This window comes from Carettochelys insculpta, chromosome 2 (assembly GCF_033958435.1).
Source record: "Carettochelys insculpta isolate YL-2023 chromosome 2, ASM3395843v1, whole genome shotgun sequence".
Taxonomy (NCBI): domain Eukaryota; kingdom Metazoa; phylum Chordata; order Testudines; family Carettochelyidae; genus Carettochelys; species Carettochelys insculpta.
The window spans coordinates 245819630-245839634 of record NC_134138.1 but is presented as its reverse complement, the minus strand read 5'-3'; the positions used below and the strand labels follow the sequence as shown (position 1 = coordinate 245839634).

The 20005-nt window shown below is 42.3% G+C and overlaps 1 protein-coding gene across 2 annotated transcripts in view; it reads left to right on the top strand.

Annotated features, from left to right (window-relative positions):
• ARHGAP21 (Rho GTPase activating protein 21) overlaps window positions 1-14688 on the top strand; it is a 201294-nt gene extending 186606 nt beyond the window's left edge. For both annotated transcript variants that reach the window (XM_074984887.1, XM_074984886.1), the window contains 10 exons: window positions 2142-2284; window positions 2400-2555; window positions 2663-2741; window positions 3398-3471; window positions 3558-3647; window positions 6541-6666; window positions 6846-6887; window positions 7218-7323; window positions 9232-9263; window positions 12145-14688. In XM_074984887.1, coding sequence (XP_074840988.1) covers window positions 2142-2284; window positions 2400-2555; window positions 2663-2741; window positions 3398-3471; window positions 3558-3647; window positions 6541-6666; window positions 6846-6887; window positions 7218-7323; window positions 9232-9263; window positions 12145-13878 — 2582 coding nt within the window. In that variant the 3' untranslated portion in view covers window positions 13879-14688. The remainder of the gene's footprint in view (window positions 1-2141; window positions 2285-2399; window positions 2556-2662; window positions 2742-3397; window positions 3472-3557; window positions 3648-6540; window positions 6667-6845; window positions 6888-7217; window positions 7324-9231; window positions 9264-12144) is intronic.
• Window positions 14689-20005: the final 5317 nt, after the last annotated feature.

Genomic DNA, 20005 nt, shown 5'->3' with positions numbered 1-20005 from the left:
CATGGCATAAAAGATTCTCACATCTCCTTCCACACTTTGGGGTTATATGTCATGGGACCAGAGCCACTTACCTGACCAAGTGGAAATGATTTACATGCTGGACCACAGACTGACATATCCAGGCCAAGCAGACCTCACTGCAAGAGATTCTGGATTATCTTCTGCGCTTTAAAGTCAAAGGTTTGTCCTTGGCCACTATTTCCTAGGCAAGACTACCCACTTTTTGAAAAGCCTGAAGCATTTGTCTCCCTGTCCAGGACCCCATCTTCCCTTGGGACCTGAATATTGGGGTTCATCTGGTTTCCCTTTGAGCCTCTGGCTTCTTGTTCTCTCCTGAAGGGTTTTATTCCTGGTAGTCAATACGTCAGCCCACACTGTCTGAGACTGGGGTGCTTACTGCAGAACTGCCCTATATGGTATTTTATAAAGATAACATCCAGGTGCCACTGCCCTGAGCATTTCTGCCTAGGATAGTTTGCCAGTTTCATACTGGCCGGGAGAGATACTTATCTGCTGTGTTCCCTCTAACTTTTTCCATCCATAGGTGGAATAAGCTTTGTTATGTGCACCAAGGCATGTGCTGATGTGCAGCGCCAATAGGAACATGTTGTCAGAGAGTAGGCACTCTGCAAATCTGTTGGGCAGCACCTGAATCTCTTCTGGGTGGTGGCCCAAGTACTCAGCTTACAGGGAACACTATTTTGTCTGTCTTCTTTCCAAAGCCTCACACATCTGAGGATGCCCTCTGGACCCTGGCTGCATAGTTATAACAGAGCCATTCTATAAATCCAGTGCAGTTCTGCATTGTAGTGGTAGATGGAATCTCCTGGTGTCTGCTCAGAGGGCATTGTCCCGGTGTGCTGCTTGAATCTGCTATGGCTATGAGCTGGCAAATGTTTCTCTGCTGTCAGTTGAGATGACAAACTGGAAAAGGGCACAAGCATCATCAGTGGCTTTCCTAGTGCTGGTTCCAGTCCAGGAGATCTGTAGGGCTGGTACCTGGTCAGCCATCCAAACATGTGTCTTAGTCACATACCAAGCAAGCTCAAGATGATTCTGGCTTTGGCAGAGTGGTGCTGCAAGTGCATGACCATGAACTCTGAGCACACCTCCCTGGACGCGGCTCGTGAATCACCTAGAATGGAATCAACATGAGTAAGCACTTAAAGAAGAAAATACATTTACCTACCTTTTCGTAACACACATTCTTCAAGGTGTGTTGCTCATGTTCATTCCAGTGCCTGCCCTCCTGACTCTCTGTTGGAGTTGCCAGTAAAAGGCCATAGGCTATTAGCACCTGATACACTGATGCATGAGCTTAGACTCAAGTGGTCACTGTAGCCAACACTATGGACACCACTAAGGCAAAAATACCTGACCATGCATGTGGGGCACACACATACCTAAAACACAATGGGTATGAGCAACACATGTTGAAGAACAACAGTTACAAAAATTAGGTAACCATTTTTGTCAAGTCTTGTGAAAAAACAAGTGTGTGGTTTTTATATAGGTGAAAGGCGGCTCAAGTCACAGTTTCTCAGTGGAGGCCAGATGTCTGGTGGCCTCTGACAAACTCTGCATATTTGCTGACAGTGCCTGCAAGTAGGTCAGAGCAAAAAGTGATGAAAATGCAACAAATCATGGAAAAACTAAGTGGTTGGCCTTTTTGGTTTGGCAAGTGCGGAGGGTGTGTGTGTGTGTGTGTGTAAGTGTAAAATTAATAAGAGCGAGTGCCCTTTTTATGAAGCTTGCAGATGTCAGAGATCAGATGAGATTTTAATTATCGCGCTGTTTTGAGATACCCTAAAATACATGAGTCCTATCAAGCAGTGTACTTCTGCTGCCTTTTTCCTGAGATGGTGCATGCTGCAAAGAGTAATAGCTTCAGAATCTAAAATCACTCTTCAGAGGGTGATGTGCAAGCTGAATGGGAAGCTGCTTTCAGTAATGGAAACAAATGGAACAGCTGAAGGACGCGGACAAGAGAGTAGGAAATACAACATTTGTTAATTGTCCATGCTTTCAAAGGCATGTTAGTTTTATGCTTCTGATTTTTGTCACCATGAGTCATTTTGATTGTATGACTTTAACGTTTCCGTTTCTCTCCCCCTCCCCACCTGCTTTAAATTAACAAAAAGATGAGACAAGCCCACCAAAAGACAAGGGAACATGGCGAAAAGGCATTCCAAACATCATGAGGAAGACGTTTGAGAAGAAGCCATCTGCTGTAGGAACTTTTGGCGTCAGGCTTGATGATTGTCCCCCAGCTCACACCAATAAAGTATGGAAGTATAGTTTTTCTTTTCACTCTTGTTTGAAAACACTTGTATGTTCCTATGTGTATGAGACCTTTTGAACAAGACCAACAATCTTCCTCTGCACCTCCCCTCCCACAGTATATTCCACTGATTGTTGATATATGCTGCAAACTGGTTGAAGAACGAGGCCTTGAATACACAGGTATATACAGAGTCCCTGGAAACAATGCTGCTATCTCAAGTATGCAGGAGGAACTCAATAAAGGAATGACTGACATTGATATTCATGATGATGTAAGTTGGGGTTCTCTGTATTTCCATTAAAAATAATCTCTTCTAGAATGCTTTTTATTATGATTATAGAAATATAGATTTTTTTTCTCTTTTTTTTGAATACATAGAAATGGCGAGACTTGAATGTGATTAGCAGTTTACTGAAATCCTTCTTCAGAAAGCTACCAGAACCACTTTTTACTAATGGTGAGTTATCATCCATTATGAGCTTGTTTTTAAGAGCTTTTTTGTCAAATATTAATCCTCATTAGGGCCTTCAAATGATTGAGAACACATTAAGTAAAAACAACCTAATGAAGTAATAAACTTCCACATACCTTGATTAAACAGGCAGAGGATTATGATGATTAAAATGGCTTACCCATGTGAGCTGAGAGTAAATTTTTCTCTTAACTGTAAATGAGTCCAAAACAGGAACTTACTTTGTTAATGTATTGTGTGTAGTAGGATAGTATAGTATCCTATTAATTTTGGCTCTTTGCCTAATTAACTTAACACATTTTCCTTCCTCCTTCCCTCATGGGTCTCTCCTCGTGTTTCTGAAGGAGTTTAAATAATGTAACCCTGTGTGTCTGGATATATGTGTAACCCCTGTTTCACTTGATAGCACAGCTATGGCAATGGAATTTGTTGTCTAGCTGCAGGTGGAGAATATGTTGTTTTCTTAGAGACTTGATTAAATAGAGATTTTTAAAAATCTCTCTTAAATTAGTGGCAATTAAATTTTATAATTACAATCCAGGGATATTTCCAATCAGATTACTAGAATTTATCTCTATGAATATGACATAAATTCTACATCTCTCACACATAGTAAAGTTGATTTTTTTTTCTTTTGTCAGACAAATATGCAGATTTCATAGATGCAAATAGAAAAGAAGATCCTGTTGAGCGGCTGAAGACACTTAAGAGGCTGGTATGGTGACTCTGAACACATTTTAAATGCAGCACAAATTTAGTACTAAAATATTTTAAACTCCACACTAAGATTATTTGTTCCAGATTCATGATTTACCTGAACATCATTACGAAACTCTCAAGTTTCTTTCTGCACATCTGAAGACAGTAGCAGAGAATTCAGAAAAGAACAAGGTAACACATCAAATATAGAAGCCTCATGTCTCATTTTACTTACTTAAACAGTTTTCATTGTGGGGAATTATTTCAGGTGATAAGCCCATCTGAGCGACGGTAGGTAATTTCCGCATAAGGCCTGTTGCTGTGTTGAGCTTTTAGATGAGACTTGTCTGTTTACAAAATGTGTACTCGTTTAACTAAAGTTTGTTCATTTGAAACTGGTTGCACCCCACCTCCCCATGGGATATAATTAAATTGGGCTGTAACTGGCTTTAAATGTATTCTGCTTAATTCAGTAACTTCTGATCTAAGTGTGCCTGCATGAGGTTTCAACTAGCTGAATTGAACACTTCAAAACTATTTGCAGTTAAAAAGATGCACATTTTCTGTGTAGACCTGAGAAGTCTGCAATTTTCTGTCTGGTTTATATTAAGGAGCTCATGAAAATGGGGGCCTGCCATGGTTTCCTTACAAAAATGTTTGTCCCCATTGCTGTGTAGATTTCAGTGTTCTTCAGTTCTCAAGACTGGGCCCATACTTTGGACAGTGCTTTGGGTTTTTTCAGGATACAACTTGGGTAAAACTTAAAAAAGCTCTCCTAAATCCTGTATTCATATGTGATTTTGGCACTTAAACACCTAAGTCTGGTTAGTGCCCGTTGAATCTTAGGCTGTAAAGCGCATATTTGACTTAATCCCCTAAATCACTGAAGTGTTTCTGAAAATGTTACCTTCTGTCTAAATAGGTGTGATTTTTAATTATAAAAATCAAATTTTGTGGGTGAAAGAGTGCATTTGTAAGAAATAGTACCAGTACAGTCCATTTACAATATTAGTTTTTGTGGAATGCTGGAACATTGTTCAGGGTGTTGTCTGGTGGTAATTAGACCTTATCATAAGACTTTGGCTATGTCTGCCCTAGAATCATCTGTTTACAGGAGTTATTGTCAGAAGACAGGTTCCGACAAAACTTCTGCCAACAGATTGCGTCTACATATAAAAGCGGATCAATGTTTTGATCCACTTTATTGAGAAAAGGGCCACTGGAGCGTCTGCATGGTTTTTTTGTCAACAGTTTCTGTCAGCAAAATGCATTTTGTGTGTAGACGCTTTGCGAGTTTTGTCAACAAAACCCCAGTTTTGTCTCCAATATAGACATAGCCAATGTGTATCAAACGTGTTGTAAACATTTCAGCTACTGAATCCTCACAGTGTAGATAAGTGGTGTAGTGTGATCCCTGTCCTACAAAGTAGTGATCTAACTCTCCCAAGACAACATGCTGTGGCAAAGCTAGGATTAGGACTCAGGGCATCCTGACCTGCAGTTTTGTTCTCATTCTTTTTGACCCTGTTAAATCCTGTTTGTTATGAATTTATTCCTTTTCGTGAGCATGAGAAGATTAGCTGTAAGCTACAAAATATAATAAAACATTGGAGAAGTGCTGTGCTTCTGCTGGCTTACATGGCTTTTGTTTAAAAATTAGATCTGCGGTTTCCAATACGCTCACCACTTGCCACATGTGGTGAACAGAATACCGCGGTGTGATGAATATGGCTCTGGAGCCTCATGTGGCTCTTGGAGCCTTTAATTGCAGGTCCTCCTAGCACTGCATGCATGCAGTGCTGTCCGACGCTCTGTGCACGTGCCCCACCACTTGGTGGTAGAAGCGTGTGGTGGCCGCAGTGGCTCCAGCAGCTCTGGTGAGTTGCCAGCATAATTTAGAATGGGCAGGGGTGGGAGGGAAGGTTGAGGGTGCCTGGCTCAGGGGAGGGCATTTGTTTTAGAGGAGGGATAGAAGTGCCTCGCTGTGGGGAAACTTGTCTCTGGAGGACCGGGAGAGAATTTGTTTAGACTGGGGGTAGGGGGGCTGTGGCAAATATGGAAGGATGACAACCACAAGTGTAGCGATCCTGGAATTAATATTGGACACCACTGACCTAGATGATATATACAATAATTGTTTTGTGCACAGAGAAGATTAACTGATACATTTGGGCACTTAAGTATAACAGACTTGGGGGTGGTGGGAGGGATAGCTCAGTAGTTAGAGCATTGGTCTGCTAAACCCAGGGTTGTGAGCTCAGTCCTTGAGGGGGCCATTTAAATAGATTAAAAAAAAATCTGTCAGGGATGGTGACAGGCCCTGCTGTGAGTGCAGGGGACTGGACTTGATGACCTCTGAAGGTCCCTTCCAGCTCTATGAGATAAGTATAGCTCCATATATTTATTTAGCATTCAAAACACTTCATCTCTAGAGGTGCAGGGGAGTGAAATTAGGTTCTGTGTATCACAGGCTATGGCATGCACAGACGGTGGATATTTCCATGCCTATTGAGAGGGGTGTTTGATTACTAGCTGAAATTCTTCCCTGGTTGAATAAAACACTTTGGGGAAAAATGCAATTTGGAAGCTTCTTTATATACTTGGGTGTCTCAAAGATGGCAGAGTTACTGTTTTTACACAATAATCTAATTTTTATATGAAATCAAAAATGCAGGTAGAAGATACGAGAGTCCTTTCTGATTTAGCTTTTCCCTGCACTTGCAAGGCTTTTCCCCTGGTTATAAACAACAGAACTGCAATAAAGGAGTAATGTTTCACTGTTCAGAAGTGGATCAGATTTTGTACAGAGGAATAATTTCTTTTTTCCTGACATGTACATTTATAAAATAGTTAATGTAAAAAAGTTGTGTCTCGCATTTCTTGCAATGGTAGTAATATGAGCACCACCAAAAACCTTGAGTGTGGAAAAACAACAATAGTTGTTGTGCGTTGCACAAACAAAGATTAAGTTAAACTGTTAGGTAGCAGATTTGTTCAGTACCCGAGCGGTACGTTACTATAATGAATATTACAGTATGTCCCTATTGTAAATGTGTAATGCAGATCTACTTCTATTTCTTCTTAGATGGAACCAAGAAACCTGGCTATAGTGTTTGGTCCAACTCTCGTCAGGACATCTGAAGATAACATGACGCACATGGTTACTCACATGCCAGACCAGTACAAAATTGTAGAAACACTTATCCAAAAAGTAAGTGAATTCATTTCATTATTAAATAAAAATTTACACACAGACCTTCTTTCACGTTTTACACCAGTTTGGCTCTGAGTTTTGTCCCTTGTGCTCAAAATTGTCCTTTTTAGTGATATCCACATTTGATTTTTTTTCACTTCCTCTGGGGTTTTCACTTTTTTTATTTTAAATTGTAGCATGACTGGTTTTTCACAGAAGATGGTGCAGAGGAGCCCATTGTAAGTATTGTTCCTTAAATATTTGTGTTCTAATTCATTTTAGTTTAGAACACAGTCCACATATCCTTAGAATGCTTATGTATTTCTTGGTACATCATTGTATACTTTGCCCTTCAGAAACACCTTTCTAGCTCTCCAGTCTCTGCAGTAATGAACAAACCAATAATAAGTTCCATGTGTTTCTGTTCAAAACCATAAAACAATATGGAAAAATTAGACCTCATGAGGAAACAGTCCTCAGGTGAAATAGTGCCATTTTGTAAATGCTGTTGAATCATAATGAACTAATTGTGAAACGATGATGAAGAGATCTTTGTTTATTAACTGTAGACAACAGTTCAGGAGGAAAACACTGTAGAATCTCAGCCAGTGCCAAACATAGATCATTTACTCACCAACATTGGAAGGACGGGAGTTTCTCTTGGAGACGTATCAGGTAACGCTTGCCTGGACAGTGTTAGTCCACAGGCTAGAATAACCTACTGTATTAATTCACTGTAATTCTCTACTTTCTTTTACTAATATGTTGGCTTTTCTTCTTCTAAACTATCATGACTATTTTAAAGTGTTTGTACTGGTGTTTGTATGCAGTGGGGTTGTCGCTGTTTTGGTTCCAGGATATTACAAGGGCACCGTGGGTGAGGTAATATCTTTGATTGGACCAGCCTCTGTTGCTGTGGGTGACAAGCTTTGGAGCTTACACAGAACTGTATGATACAGATTGGAAACCTTTGCTGACTAGTAGAAGTGTAACCGTTGAAAGACTTGAGGGGCAACACGCACATGTGCGCTGTTTTGTTTATATACAGTTCTCTGTGTAAAATCACAAGGGCAAATAGATATGTGTTGCTGTGATGGCAGAAAGGTTTGCCTTCTACGCTCTTCTAAACAGAGCTTCATCCTGAAGTTAGGAATGTCATTAAAACTTGTTACCTTTCTTGTCAACAGATGACATTTTCCTAAGTATACTGCAATATTTTTATATTAAAACTGATTTCCTTTTGTTTATCAATTGCCATCCGGTCATTTGGCTAAGTACTAGCGATGCACCCGCGCTCTTGGTGACTTTTACCACCACTGTACTATTGCACTAACCCAGCATGTTGTTTCCCACAGAAAAGTATCCCATTATCTCCAGCTTTTGTTTTAGTTTTTGAAGGGTTGTTCAGCATGTCCTGAAACTGTCATTCTATACTGACATTGAAACAGGTGAAGTGGGAGGAGTCTATCACACGGTGATGTCTCTAGTGGATTCTGTGATGTCACTGATGGACAGCTGGAACTGTAGGAAGAAGGAGGACTGTTGCCCACATTGTAGCTGCCTTGTCTGCAGACATCCCCGTTTCTTGTAAATGAAAAAAAAAATTGATCTGTGATGTAAATTTTCTTTTAAGAGTACTTTAAAACAGATCAATGCTACTTTTTAAAAGTGTTTCTGCTGTTTCTTGTTATTTCTGAAGCAGACCCTGAGGAGGAATAGCATGGTATGGTCCACTGGTTTTTCTAGTCATAAAGCATTAGCCATGTGTCAAAAAGGGGTGTGGCATGGGGCTCAGCTCTTTAATTCTGGGGTAAAAGTCCCCCAAAAGTTGGAAAACATCAAAGAAAACATTTTCTGGTCATTGTGCTAGCCCCTTCCTACCCCCTTATAACTGTATAACCTCCGTTTTTGCTAGATAATAAAATTATGGTGTTCATTTTTCATTTCATAATGACGCTTGTTACACAGAAATACAAAACTGGTTGCTGCTGTAATCTAGCTAGGTAAAAGTAAAATTTCACCAGTATGTTACTCAGAGGAGAATCCTGATATAAAACTGGGGTTTAAAACAAAGCACAATGTTAAAATGCTCCCTCTTATGTCAAATAACTTAGCAGTTTGACAAAATGAAAGCAACTGAGAGAACCTCAATTTGCAGCTCGGGCACCTAACGATACCAAGATGTTGAGTTTTGCATTGTGTATTGCATCAGTCACCAGAGATTACCCAGGACAATCCTGAGAAGGTCTCTCAGCTGCAGTTTTGAGGGCTGTATACTTTAAAACATGAAATAAACATTAGTATTTTTGTTTCTTATTTAGAAGAACAGGGCTCCTTTGCCATTCCTGTCATTGAGCTGGTTCTGCCTACAATTCACAGCATCCTTTCATGGCGGTGGCTTTCTGTGGTGCAGCTTGCATCTTTGTGAGCTCTGACTATCCACTCTGTTCTGGTTTTTATTTGCTTTCACATTTTGGTCTGTGCTTGTTTCCCCTCCCCCCATAAGTCCAGCATTGTCTGTAGCAAAAACAAATTTTGCACAGAATTGACCGTGTTGTATTTGATTTTTTTTTCCCCCCACAGACTCTGCTACTAGTGACTCAGCAAAATCTAAGGTAAACCATTTGCAAAATTATAAACTTGTAAAACTAATCTACTTCCATTTTTGCATTTTGTTGCAGTGGTTGTTTGCACGTGGATATAATATGGCATGACTTAAGATGTTATAAACATATACATTTTTCTAATTTTGGAGGATAAAAGTAAAAAGAGTCACTTGATTGTAAAGACTGCTTGCAAAGGGAAGCCGAAGCAACATTTGTTAAAAATGGGGTCTATGTACTGTAAAATGCTATTTATGAACACATCTTGTGTGGTTCTATAATATGCTCCTTTCCATTGCTTGCCTGCTTTTGACACTTACGCTAGTGTAACAATAGTTGTATGTATGTCTATTATAGTCTATAAGCTATGGGTAGCATACAAGGGCAGCTTCTGCTGAAGGTCATAGATCCTAGCTCCAGAAGAAGCCAGTTAGTATAGCTAAAGTTTTTGCAGCAAAAACTCATTAGAAAGCACTGTGATGGAGTATGGTCACAGAAGATCCCTGGGAACGTTCCCTAGTTTGCCGAGCATGCTTGTGACACCCATCTTCTTGCTTTTTGGGATTCCCAAACACCCTGTCCTGCTGAATCAGATCATCTGGTCTCTGCTAGCCAAGCCAAGGATTGGGATTACTGCCCCTGTCACCCCTGCAGAGCAGTGCAGATGCTGTTTAACCACAGCTCTGGGTAGATGCAGTTTTAGGGCACATCACCCAGGATATCAACCCCAAATAAATCTCTCTCTCTCTCTCTCTCTCTCTCTCTCTCTCTGTTCAAAAGATTTGCACGGGAAGGGCTCATTAGGTAAGCCCCCTTTATCAATGAAAGGGAGATATGCATAGTGGTAGCCCTCCTCAGGTAATAACAATTTACACTGGGCTTGATTATAAACAAAACAGGTTTTGTTAAGCAAATCAGTAGGATTTACTTGGTTCTAAGAAAACCGGAAGATCAAAATGAGTTACCAGTTCAAACAAAAGAGAAAACACATAGCTAATTCTATAATTTTGAGTTCTTACCCTAAACAGCTGCCTTTATATCAGGTGAAATCTTCAGGCCAGAAGTGATCTTATCCTGACCTAGGTCTCCAGTAAAGTTCTTGGTCTTTCTTAGGGTGTATCAGACAATTTCAAAGGCAGGCTGAAGACAAAAGATGGACAAACCCCTGGGTCCTCTTTAAACCTTTCTCTTATGGAGGGAATTCCCTTGGTCTCTTTGTTTATAAGTATGCTCCAAGATGGAGACTGTCACATGAGTGAAATCACCTGTGTCTTGCCCTTTTTGTGTAATTAGCCATTGCCTACTAATTGGTTTGAATGTAGACAGCAAAGAGCTTCAGATGTGGATGGACACCCGTGAAAGCCCCTTTACTGGCTAAATATTGCTATCCCCTCACAAGTCATACCCTCGCAGTAGGGTGGCCATGCCTCCTGTTGAGATCTTCCCAGGGGCAAGCATTTGGAACACAACATGTAGACAATACTTATAACTTCAACTACAAAAACAATACATGCACAAAAATAGGATTTACAGATCCAGCAGATTATACCATTAAAACAGAATCACAGGGCTGGAAGGGACCTCAGGAGGTCATCTAGTCCAGCTCCCTGCTTCAAGCAGGATCAACCCCCACTAAGTCATCCCAGCCACGACCTTGTCCAGCCAGGTCTTAAAAACCTCAAGGGATGGAGAATCCACCACCTCTCTAGGCAACACATTCCAATGCTTCACCACCCGCCTGGTGAAGTAGCTTTTCCTAATATCTAACCTACACCTCTCCCTCTTCAACTTCAAACCATTACTCCTTGTTCTGCCATCTGACACCACTGAGAACAGTTTCTCACCCTCCTTTTTAGAGCTCCCCTTCAGGAAGTTGAAGGCTGCTATTAAATCACCTCTCAGTCGTCTCTTCTGTAAACTAAACAAGCCCAAATCCCTCAGCCTCTCCTCATAGGTCTTGTGCTCCAGACCCTTGGTCATTTTTGTTGCCCTTCGCTGAACCTGCTCCGGCAAATCCACATCCTTTTTATACTGGGGGGGCCCAAAACTGGACACAGTGTTCCAGATGTGGCCTCACCAGTGCCAAATAAATAGGAATAATTACTTCTCTAGATCTGCTCGAAATGCTCCTCCTAATGCACCCCAGTACGCCGTTAGCCTTTTTCGCTACAAGGGCACACTGTTTACTCACATCCAGCCTTTCATCCACCATAACCCCTCGGTCCCTTTCCATCGTACTGCTGCTGAGCCAGTCGGTCCCCAGCCTGTAACAATGCTTGGGATTCTTCCACCCCAGGTGCAGGACTCTACACTTCTCCTTATTGAACCACATCAGATTTCTTTTGGCCCAGTCCTCCAATTTATCCGGGTCCCTCTGGATTCTCCCCCTACCTTCGAACGAATCTACCTCTCCCCCTAGTTTTGTGTCATCCGCAAACTTGCTGAGGGTGCAAACCCCACCTGTGCAGTGCAACTATGTTTATAACCCATTTTCCATAAAGTATGGGTGTGGATCTGTCACGAGCACTTGTGGGGCTGGAAGGATGTTCTTGTGCGTATGACGAAGGACTGAGACACACCCAAGATTCTGATGTTGGAGAAGGTCTTTTTAGGCTCTTTGGAGTCTCCTTATCTACGTAATCAGGCACCCAGCTAATAATTACAATTGGACTGTGGCAAGTCAGAGGGAATCTGCTGCAAAGTGGGGAAAAGGATGCAGCATGCCCAGTGTGGCAGTGCAGTCCACATGTACAGCAGAGCAATGCTTCCTGAAGAAACAGGAGCAAGCGCTTTGGCTTTGGAGACCAGGGTGCCCATCTAAAATCTCAAAACAGTGACACACAGGGGCATGGTGTAACTGCTAACCTTGAGCCTTGATTTTTGTTTCCAACAGGGTTCTTGGGGATCTGGAAAGGATCAATATAGCAGGGAACTGCTTGTGTCCTCCATCTTTGCAGCAGCCAGTCGCAAGCGAAAAAAACCGAAAGAGAAACCACAACCAAGCAGCTCAGAAGATGAGCTGGATAATGTGTTCTATAAGAAGGAGCTTGCTGAACAATCTCATGGTGAGATGACAAAAGAGGACACAGCTAAGGAGGAATATGACAAAGAGGTGGCAGAAAGAAAACAAAGGATGTTTGTTTTAAAAGAAAAAGAGAACAGCACTAAAACAGACATGAATGTTGCAAAGGATGAAAAGAAAACATTCAGGAAAGAGAGCACGCCCTCTGCGGAGCCTTCACCGCCTTACCCCCCAAAATACACAGTATCACCAAATCTCAATCACCGGCTAATGATACACAAAAATAGTCCTAAAATGCCTATTTCAGAAGCCTCATCCCAGGTTGAAGAGACAGTGTCTGACTCTGGAACTATGCTTAGCACTTCCTCCCAGGCTTCTCTGCACAGGTTTCCAGGCAAAAAATTAGCCAGCCCTGAAATTAAATGCATTGAATTTTTAGCTGCTGATATCAGTTCTATCACTTCAGATTACTCAACCACTTCATCTACTACATACGTAACCGGTTTAGATTCTAATCTGCTGAGCCCTGAAGTGCAATCAGTGACAGAAAGCAAGGGGGATGAGGCTGATGATGAAAGAAGTGAATTGATCAGTGAAGGTCGTCCTATGGAAACCGACAGTGAAAGTGATTTCCCTGTCTTTGCTACAAGTGCTGCTGCTGACAGGCTATTCAGGGGCAAAATACAAGAAGTGCCAAAAACAAAAAGGAGGAATTCCGAAGAAAGTGAAGTAAGTTGTACCGAGGGAAGTTCAACACCAAAGTTAGACAGCCGCAGACTGTTTAGCTCTCACAAACTCATTGAATGTGATACGCTATCGAGAAGAAAATCTGCCCGGCACAAAACAGATAGTGAGGGATCAGGAGATGCCAAGAGTGAGAAGGACTCGCCTGCAATGACCAAAATGTTTGATATAATGAAAAAAGGAAGATCCACAAGCAGTTTAACTACGTCAACTAGAAGTGAAACTGAAAAACAAGAACCGACGTGGAGACTTAAAATAACAGACAGGTTAAAACTGCGTCTCAAAGCATCTGCGGATGATATGTTTGGGATAGGAAATCAAAAATCTAGCTCTGCAGAGACCTCAAAAAGAAAAAATATCAGGCGAAGGCACACCCTTGGAGGGCAGAGGGACTTTGCTGAAATAAGTGTTTTGAATGCTTGGAAAGCTCAAGAGCAGGGTCAAAGTGGAGGGAGAGAAACTGAGCTTTCAGCTGTGAATCGGTTGAAGCCAAAATGTCCAGCCCAGGATCTCTCAATTTCAGAGTGGCTCGCACGGGAACGTTTACGCACTAGCACCACTGACCTTTATACGGGTGAAACTGGAGAGCCCAAACTTGAGAACACTAGCTTAACAGGTTTATCGCGGGCAGACCTGCCGTTATCTGCAGAGTCGCAGGCAGATGAAGGCAGTTCTTCTAGCAGCTTGACTTTGATCAATAGAACACCACCTTTGCCAGGGCCACTTCCACCCCCTGACCAGGTAAATGGTGAAAATTATCTGAGCATGAACAAAAGCAACTTCAGTGCAGCAGTTGATGCCCATCCTCATAAACTCTCTGGGACCCAGGTGGTTAGATCTCGGTTTTACCAGTATCTTTGAAATGGGGAAACATCCACTATAGCAATTCAGTAGCTTACTGTTACACTTCCCAATAACGCTGTATATATTTTCCTGTACTGTTGTTTATCTGCAGCCTTCATTTGGGCTGGCTTCATCCAGATGCACTGTCGAAAGTCTTTGCGGTGCATTATTACAGCCAGAAAGAACACTTACGAAAAAGTTAAAGTATATCTCTATTTTAAGAAAAAATAAAATTGGCTGCATACAAATATTTGGCTGCAACATGCTATGGAGGTTGTACGTGGTTTTATGACTGACAGTTAGCCTGGCATTAGTATGCAGAAAAATCGTTCTTTTGTGTTAGTCACTAACAAGTGCCTCATCATAAATTCATTTGGTTTGTTAGGGTGCCATATTGTTAATTGTTAAATTAGAGAAACGTCCTGTAAACACACACATGCATTTTATTGGTAACAAAGTTCATTACATTTTACAGATTTTAACACAGGTGGATACAGAGCTTCCATTCCTTAGGCATTCCAGTTGGATCTCTGAGTTTTATATTCCAATTTTAATACAGTTTTTGAGTTTTCTGTGACTTGAATTTTTAATCTTTCTGTAAAATAAGTAACTTAAATGTATATATTACATGTGTATCTTTTCTTCAGATACCAGATTTGATATATATGTTGTAACATAGGCGTGTAGATAGTGGATCCTGGGTGGAACTGGTTTCTTTTATTGAGAAGAATATAATTCTGCATGACCGACTTAATGAATCCAAGCTTGTATCATGCCCATGTGCATCTACTTAAACACTGGAAATAAAATTGGTTTGGTGACCCCTTGCATGGCCTGAATTTCATTCTAGTGAATAGTTCTAAAAGGATTCCTTACAAATTGCAATCAGGAATTACACCCAGTATCAAAACCTGCAGTTATTGTCTGGAATGAATGTCAGCCTGTGTGAGGAAAAAGGCAATTCCAAGGTTTTGGGTAGCATAGTTTATAGAAACCACTGTTTACAAATGTGTAGATTATTCATAGGATAAAAGACTGAAGATTTGCAAACCTTTTGTACCTATGGGACAGTACCACAAGTATAACAAGTGGTAAAAAGGTTCAGATGCTTAAGTGTCTTAATTTTGATCTTTAAACACCATTTACACTCCAGCTCGATATCGGATATGAAATTAAGTTTCTTTGATGAGGTGGTCTTCCTTCAAAGTGCAGTTTCTGTGGTACTAAGGAAAACATGACGATATCAATAATCCTTCAGAATCACCACCTGCTCAGTAGTTAAACCTTTGGATCTCTGGTGTTTTCCAGACCACCAGCCAAATCAATTATCTTTCTTATTTCATTTTAAAGATAAGCTGATGGATTGTGAGGAATCAGGAAGAAAAATCTGTTTACAAACAATTCTACTTACATGTTATGCTTGGCTTCCTCTCTCTTATTAAGGGCTGAGCATATATGTTTCTTTACCTTGTTCACGGCTGGGTGTTTGTCCTCCCTGTCACAACTCTCTCTTGATGACATTAGTTAATTGTTCTAAAGAGGGTAACAATAGTTTTCATGAGTGTGCTCCCTGTACTAACAAAGCGCAATGTGTAGGCAGGCCTGGCTCCATGCAGAGCCTTTTTCATTTTGTTCAAATTTGCTGTAATAGTCCTATACTTCAGTTTCTAGCTACCTTTCTGTTCCTTGTGAAGAACCTACTATACATATTTATTCCACTTGAGAAAAGTAACATGTATATGTCTGTGCCCAGTTGCAATTTCAAATAAACATGGTTTCTTATTGTGCGTCGAACAAGTTTTAGCTAGTGCATTTTCCAGATGTACTGTAATGCTGGTGTGCAAGTAGCATCTTTATTTGAAATATAAGGAAAAATCAATCTTTGATAGTTTCTCAATGTCAGTAATTGATGACAATTTAATTTCCTTCTATGCTCATAGCATAAATTCTCCTTTTACAGGGAATTTCAACAAGGGATTACAACACTGTGGATCATAAGTTGCTCAGTTATTCCCATAATAAAAGTACATGAAAATATGTATGGAGTACCAGTGGCCTTTGGACAACTCTTCATGACAAGCAGATTCTTTTTCTCTGTTAATCAGCCAAGTGTATTCTGATGCCCATGGAACATGGGAAACCTTTCATAATTCATAGAAACTTGAATTGATTCAGCAGTGATTATATGGAAAGAGGACTGCAATCTTGGAGCAAAAAAATGTGGGACGTACAATTCCTGACAGCTGTAGTACAACATTAGGACCTTAACTTTGTTTTGGGGAACTTTTGCATAATTGAGGTCAGATGTAGTTGTCCAGACTCCTGTGGAATTTGAGATAAAGTTAGAAATGGGAAGTTAGGTTGTGTCATTGCTAAAAAGGGAACCCTCAGGAGACAACTAACATCTTGCCCAGTCTCTCTGGCTTCTAGAAAGGACATTTTCATTGAGTAAAAATCTGATTATCAGTATGACTGACTAAACAAATCTCTAACTTGCAAAGGTTGATGGGTCATGACCTCTGTGCAATTTAGGGGAGAGTTGTTGCTGACATAAGTGGTGGTGTAGTCTTCTGGGTTTCTAGAAAAGGCATGTTGTTCAATAGCAAGTCCAAAGCTTGCCTCTGAGAGGGTTTAGTTGAGTGAGCAGAGTTTTTGGGAGGTCTTCCTGGATGCTAGCTCTATGAATGAAGGGCTCTCTGTCTCCCTGAACTAACTGGTTAGGCTTATACCCTTTTTCCAGGCTCGCTTATAAATTGGCAAATTACTACCCTGATGCTATTGAATAGGGCTTCCAGATGAATACATCACAGAATTGGAATGCACTCCCTGTTGGCCTGTTTGCCAAGAAAGTCTAACACAGATAGAAGTGATACTGCTGTATGTCTGTGTGGCTGTATGCCACTGTGGCTGAGTGGCAGTTTGAGACCATTAGCAGCCAGTTGTCTAGGTCAGTGTTTCTCAGTCTTTTTTAAATAAAGTGCCCCTTTCTAACAAGGGGGTGGGGGGGGGCGGGAAACCAAGTGCTCCTACCAGGGTCCTAAAGTAATCTGAGGTCTTGAAACAAGTGCCATTTAACCTTTCCAGATTACTGAGCCTTTTCCAGGAGTCAGATTGGTTTTGCATACTAAAAGTTACACCTCACTTAAAAAACTACTTACAAAAGTGTCACAGGAGACTGCTACTGAAATCTTGCTGACTTTCTACCATCGTGTTATCATTATAAATGAATTGGAATAGAAATAATGTACTTACATTTCAGTGTAAGACAGATGAAGCAGCAGAAATGTCATAATTTTTAGATTGTACTGACTTTGCTCACGTTTTTTTGTAGCCTGTTGTAAACCTAGGCATATATCTGTGCGAGTTGATGTACGCCCTGGAAGACAGTCGCCAAGTTGAGAGACACTGATCTAGGTGCAGATGTGATACTTCTGATAAGTGAAGCTGCCACCTCTGCTACAGTTTTGTTGGGGTTGTTGGGCTGCCGCTAGGCTGAAAAAACACAGTAGACTATAGAAAGATGAAGACCTGTGGTGAATAGGAGGGACCTCTGAGATGCGGCAGTAGGCCCATGAAGATACACATCATCATCATCATCATCATCATCTGCAGAAACAAGGAGACCTCCTGGCTGTACTGTAGCTACTTTCAATTCTGAAGTGTTTGTGGGTGACTAAAAAACTGAGCTCTGACACTAGTCTCCTCACACCGAGATGGGTGTAGGTTGCAAACATGAAGCAGCTACAGGGAGGAGAGTGGATCTTTTTAGTAATTTTTGTTACTTTGCGCTACAGAGCCTAGGCTGTGGGCTTTTTCTCTCTGGAATAAAGCTGAGCATCTGATTGTGGGGACAGAGAGCTGAATGCAGCCAATTACCCTGAAGAGATGACAAGAGACCCCCAGAAGGGGCAAGGAACTTCTTCTGGGTGGGGGGGGCCACTAAGCCACAGAAAAAGGGGGGAGCTAAGCAACAAACTCCCTCCCCTGAAAAACCACTGAGGTGGCCACTGATGGACAAGCAGAAAAAAAGATTCCCCTGAGGCTGGCAGGCTTTGAGTGCTCAAGCAGCTGCCACTGGGCCAGCAGGCGGGGAGCACTGAAGTGGTTCTAGCACTTACGGTGCTGCCAGCTGCTCCTGCCAGTTACCAAATCTGTGTGCATGCAGGAGGAGGAGCTGCAATTATCCATGTTGCAGGGGGGAGTGGGCAGCAGCCTCACCCCTGAGGGCCACATTCAATGGGACCCTGTCAGATCTGAACCAGAGTCTGGCATTCCCCACTCCACAGGCATAGAAAATTATATAACTAAGAGTAGCATCTCTGAAGACCTTTGTGTTCTGTTGCTGGAGTTGTGTGGGTTGTAGGTTCTCTGGAACAGAGCGGAATCAGAATCTAGTGGAAAAAACAGCCATTTATCAAGCAATGAATAATGTGGTTTTCTTTGGACCTTCTGACTTTTGACATTCTCCAAAGCAATGTTACCCTGTAACTGGGGGCTGTGAGGGCGACAGTTCACTTTGAGCACAACCACACCCCTTTGCTTCCAAATTAAACTTCTCCATTTTGGTTTTGAGTGGGCCTTTCTGTGCCATTTACACTGTACAAAACCGAACTAGGGCCCAACCACTTCCCTGCTTTTTCTATCTTGCCATCTCCCTGGGAAGGAGAGGGCTACCCGAAGGGCCTGCTTATTGCTGATGGGCCTGTGGAACTGCAGTTGCCCTTAGTAACAAGAGATGATGTGATTCTGCTGTGCCTTGGTCAGAGCTGTGACCTTTCTGGTTCTAGCCTCCATCGCCACCCACTGGCTGCCTTGGATGGAGGCCCTGCCTACAGAATAGTGATATTCCCTTTCCCAAAGGTGCAGAACTGTTCAAACAGCAGGGGGCTGCTATAAAGAAAAATTAAATGGTACCTTGCTTATCAGCCTTATCCACAGACTTTGCTTAGGTTTTTTTTTTTTGCGCCTACAGAGGAAGCTGCCCAAGGCCAAAGTGTGTTTCAGTTTCAAAATCCATGCAGCAAATGCCTGCTGGGAGTGGGGGAGGGGGAAATGGACAACTGGAATGTCGCTCCAGCCTCCCCCATGCTTTTATATTCATTGGCTTCTGTTTGCCTTCCCTTTGTCTCACTTGTGCCATTCTATAGTCCCAACTCCGTTTGACACCATTTGCCTGACCGGCATGTGGCAGCCTCCTGCACCACTTGGTGCATGCGCATAAGAGAGGCCCACTTTCCTGAGTTCCATGGCCATGGTGTCTCTCCTGACAGCAATGTGCCCCCCCCTGTGTTTACCATCAATCACCTCTGGGTTCAGCTCTGGTGACCCTGTGGCATCTGCTCCACCTCATCCCAAACCCAGCCTATACCACAGTTGGCTGAGTGGGTAATGTGGCTTCAGTCCCACAGACAACAAGGGTGGGCTGCCTTAAATATGCCCTCACTGCATCACAGGGGCATCCTGACCCTCTGGCTGCCCACCATCCCCCAAATGAACACCTAGGTGGGATATTGGCTGGTGAGGGGGGGTAGCTGGTAGGAACACAGGCGTAACGATGGCCTGTGAGGCCCTGCTGTGAAATTTGGGAGTGAGGCTGGGGATGGGGACTGGAGCTCTGCCCAGCTGCAATGGAAACAGGACCACCTGGGGTTTGAGTTATTCACAGTCATGGTGGGAAATTAAAAAAAAAACTTCATGTCAGGTGTGCTGGCTGCATGTTTACACCCCGAGACACCCAAAGTGAGGGCCTCAGACTCTGGAGGGGCAGGCCCAAGCTTGGACAGAGGCCATGCTGAGCTTCAGCACCTACACCCATGGCGGAGCAGTTGATATGTGGCCAGGGCACAATCACAGAATGGGCAGCCTTGCTAAGCAGCAACTGCCTCATGTTACACAATACAATACCAGTTCCCTGGTACACCTGAGCCACAAGCAGGCCTGTTTTCTTTTGTGAACCAAGAGGCAGTTAAGATACCTTTTGTTTAACAACGCCTTGTTGGGGGGGGGGGGGGGGGGGGGCAGCTGAACACTGTTTGCGTTGTCAGCAGTGCCCCAACCAGGGCTGTGGTGCCATGTTGTATTTGTGACTGACACCTATTGCTTTGGTGGGGCCTGTAGCGGCAGCCTTCGTTCTCAGCCCACCAGG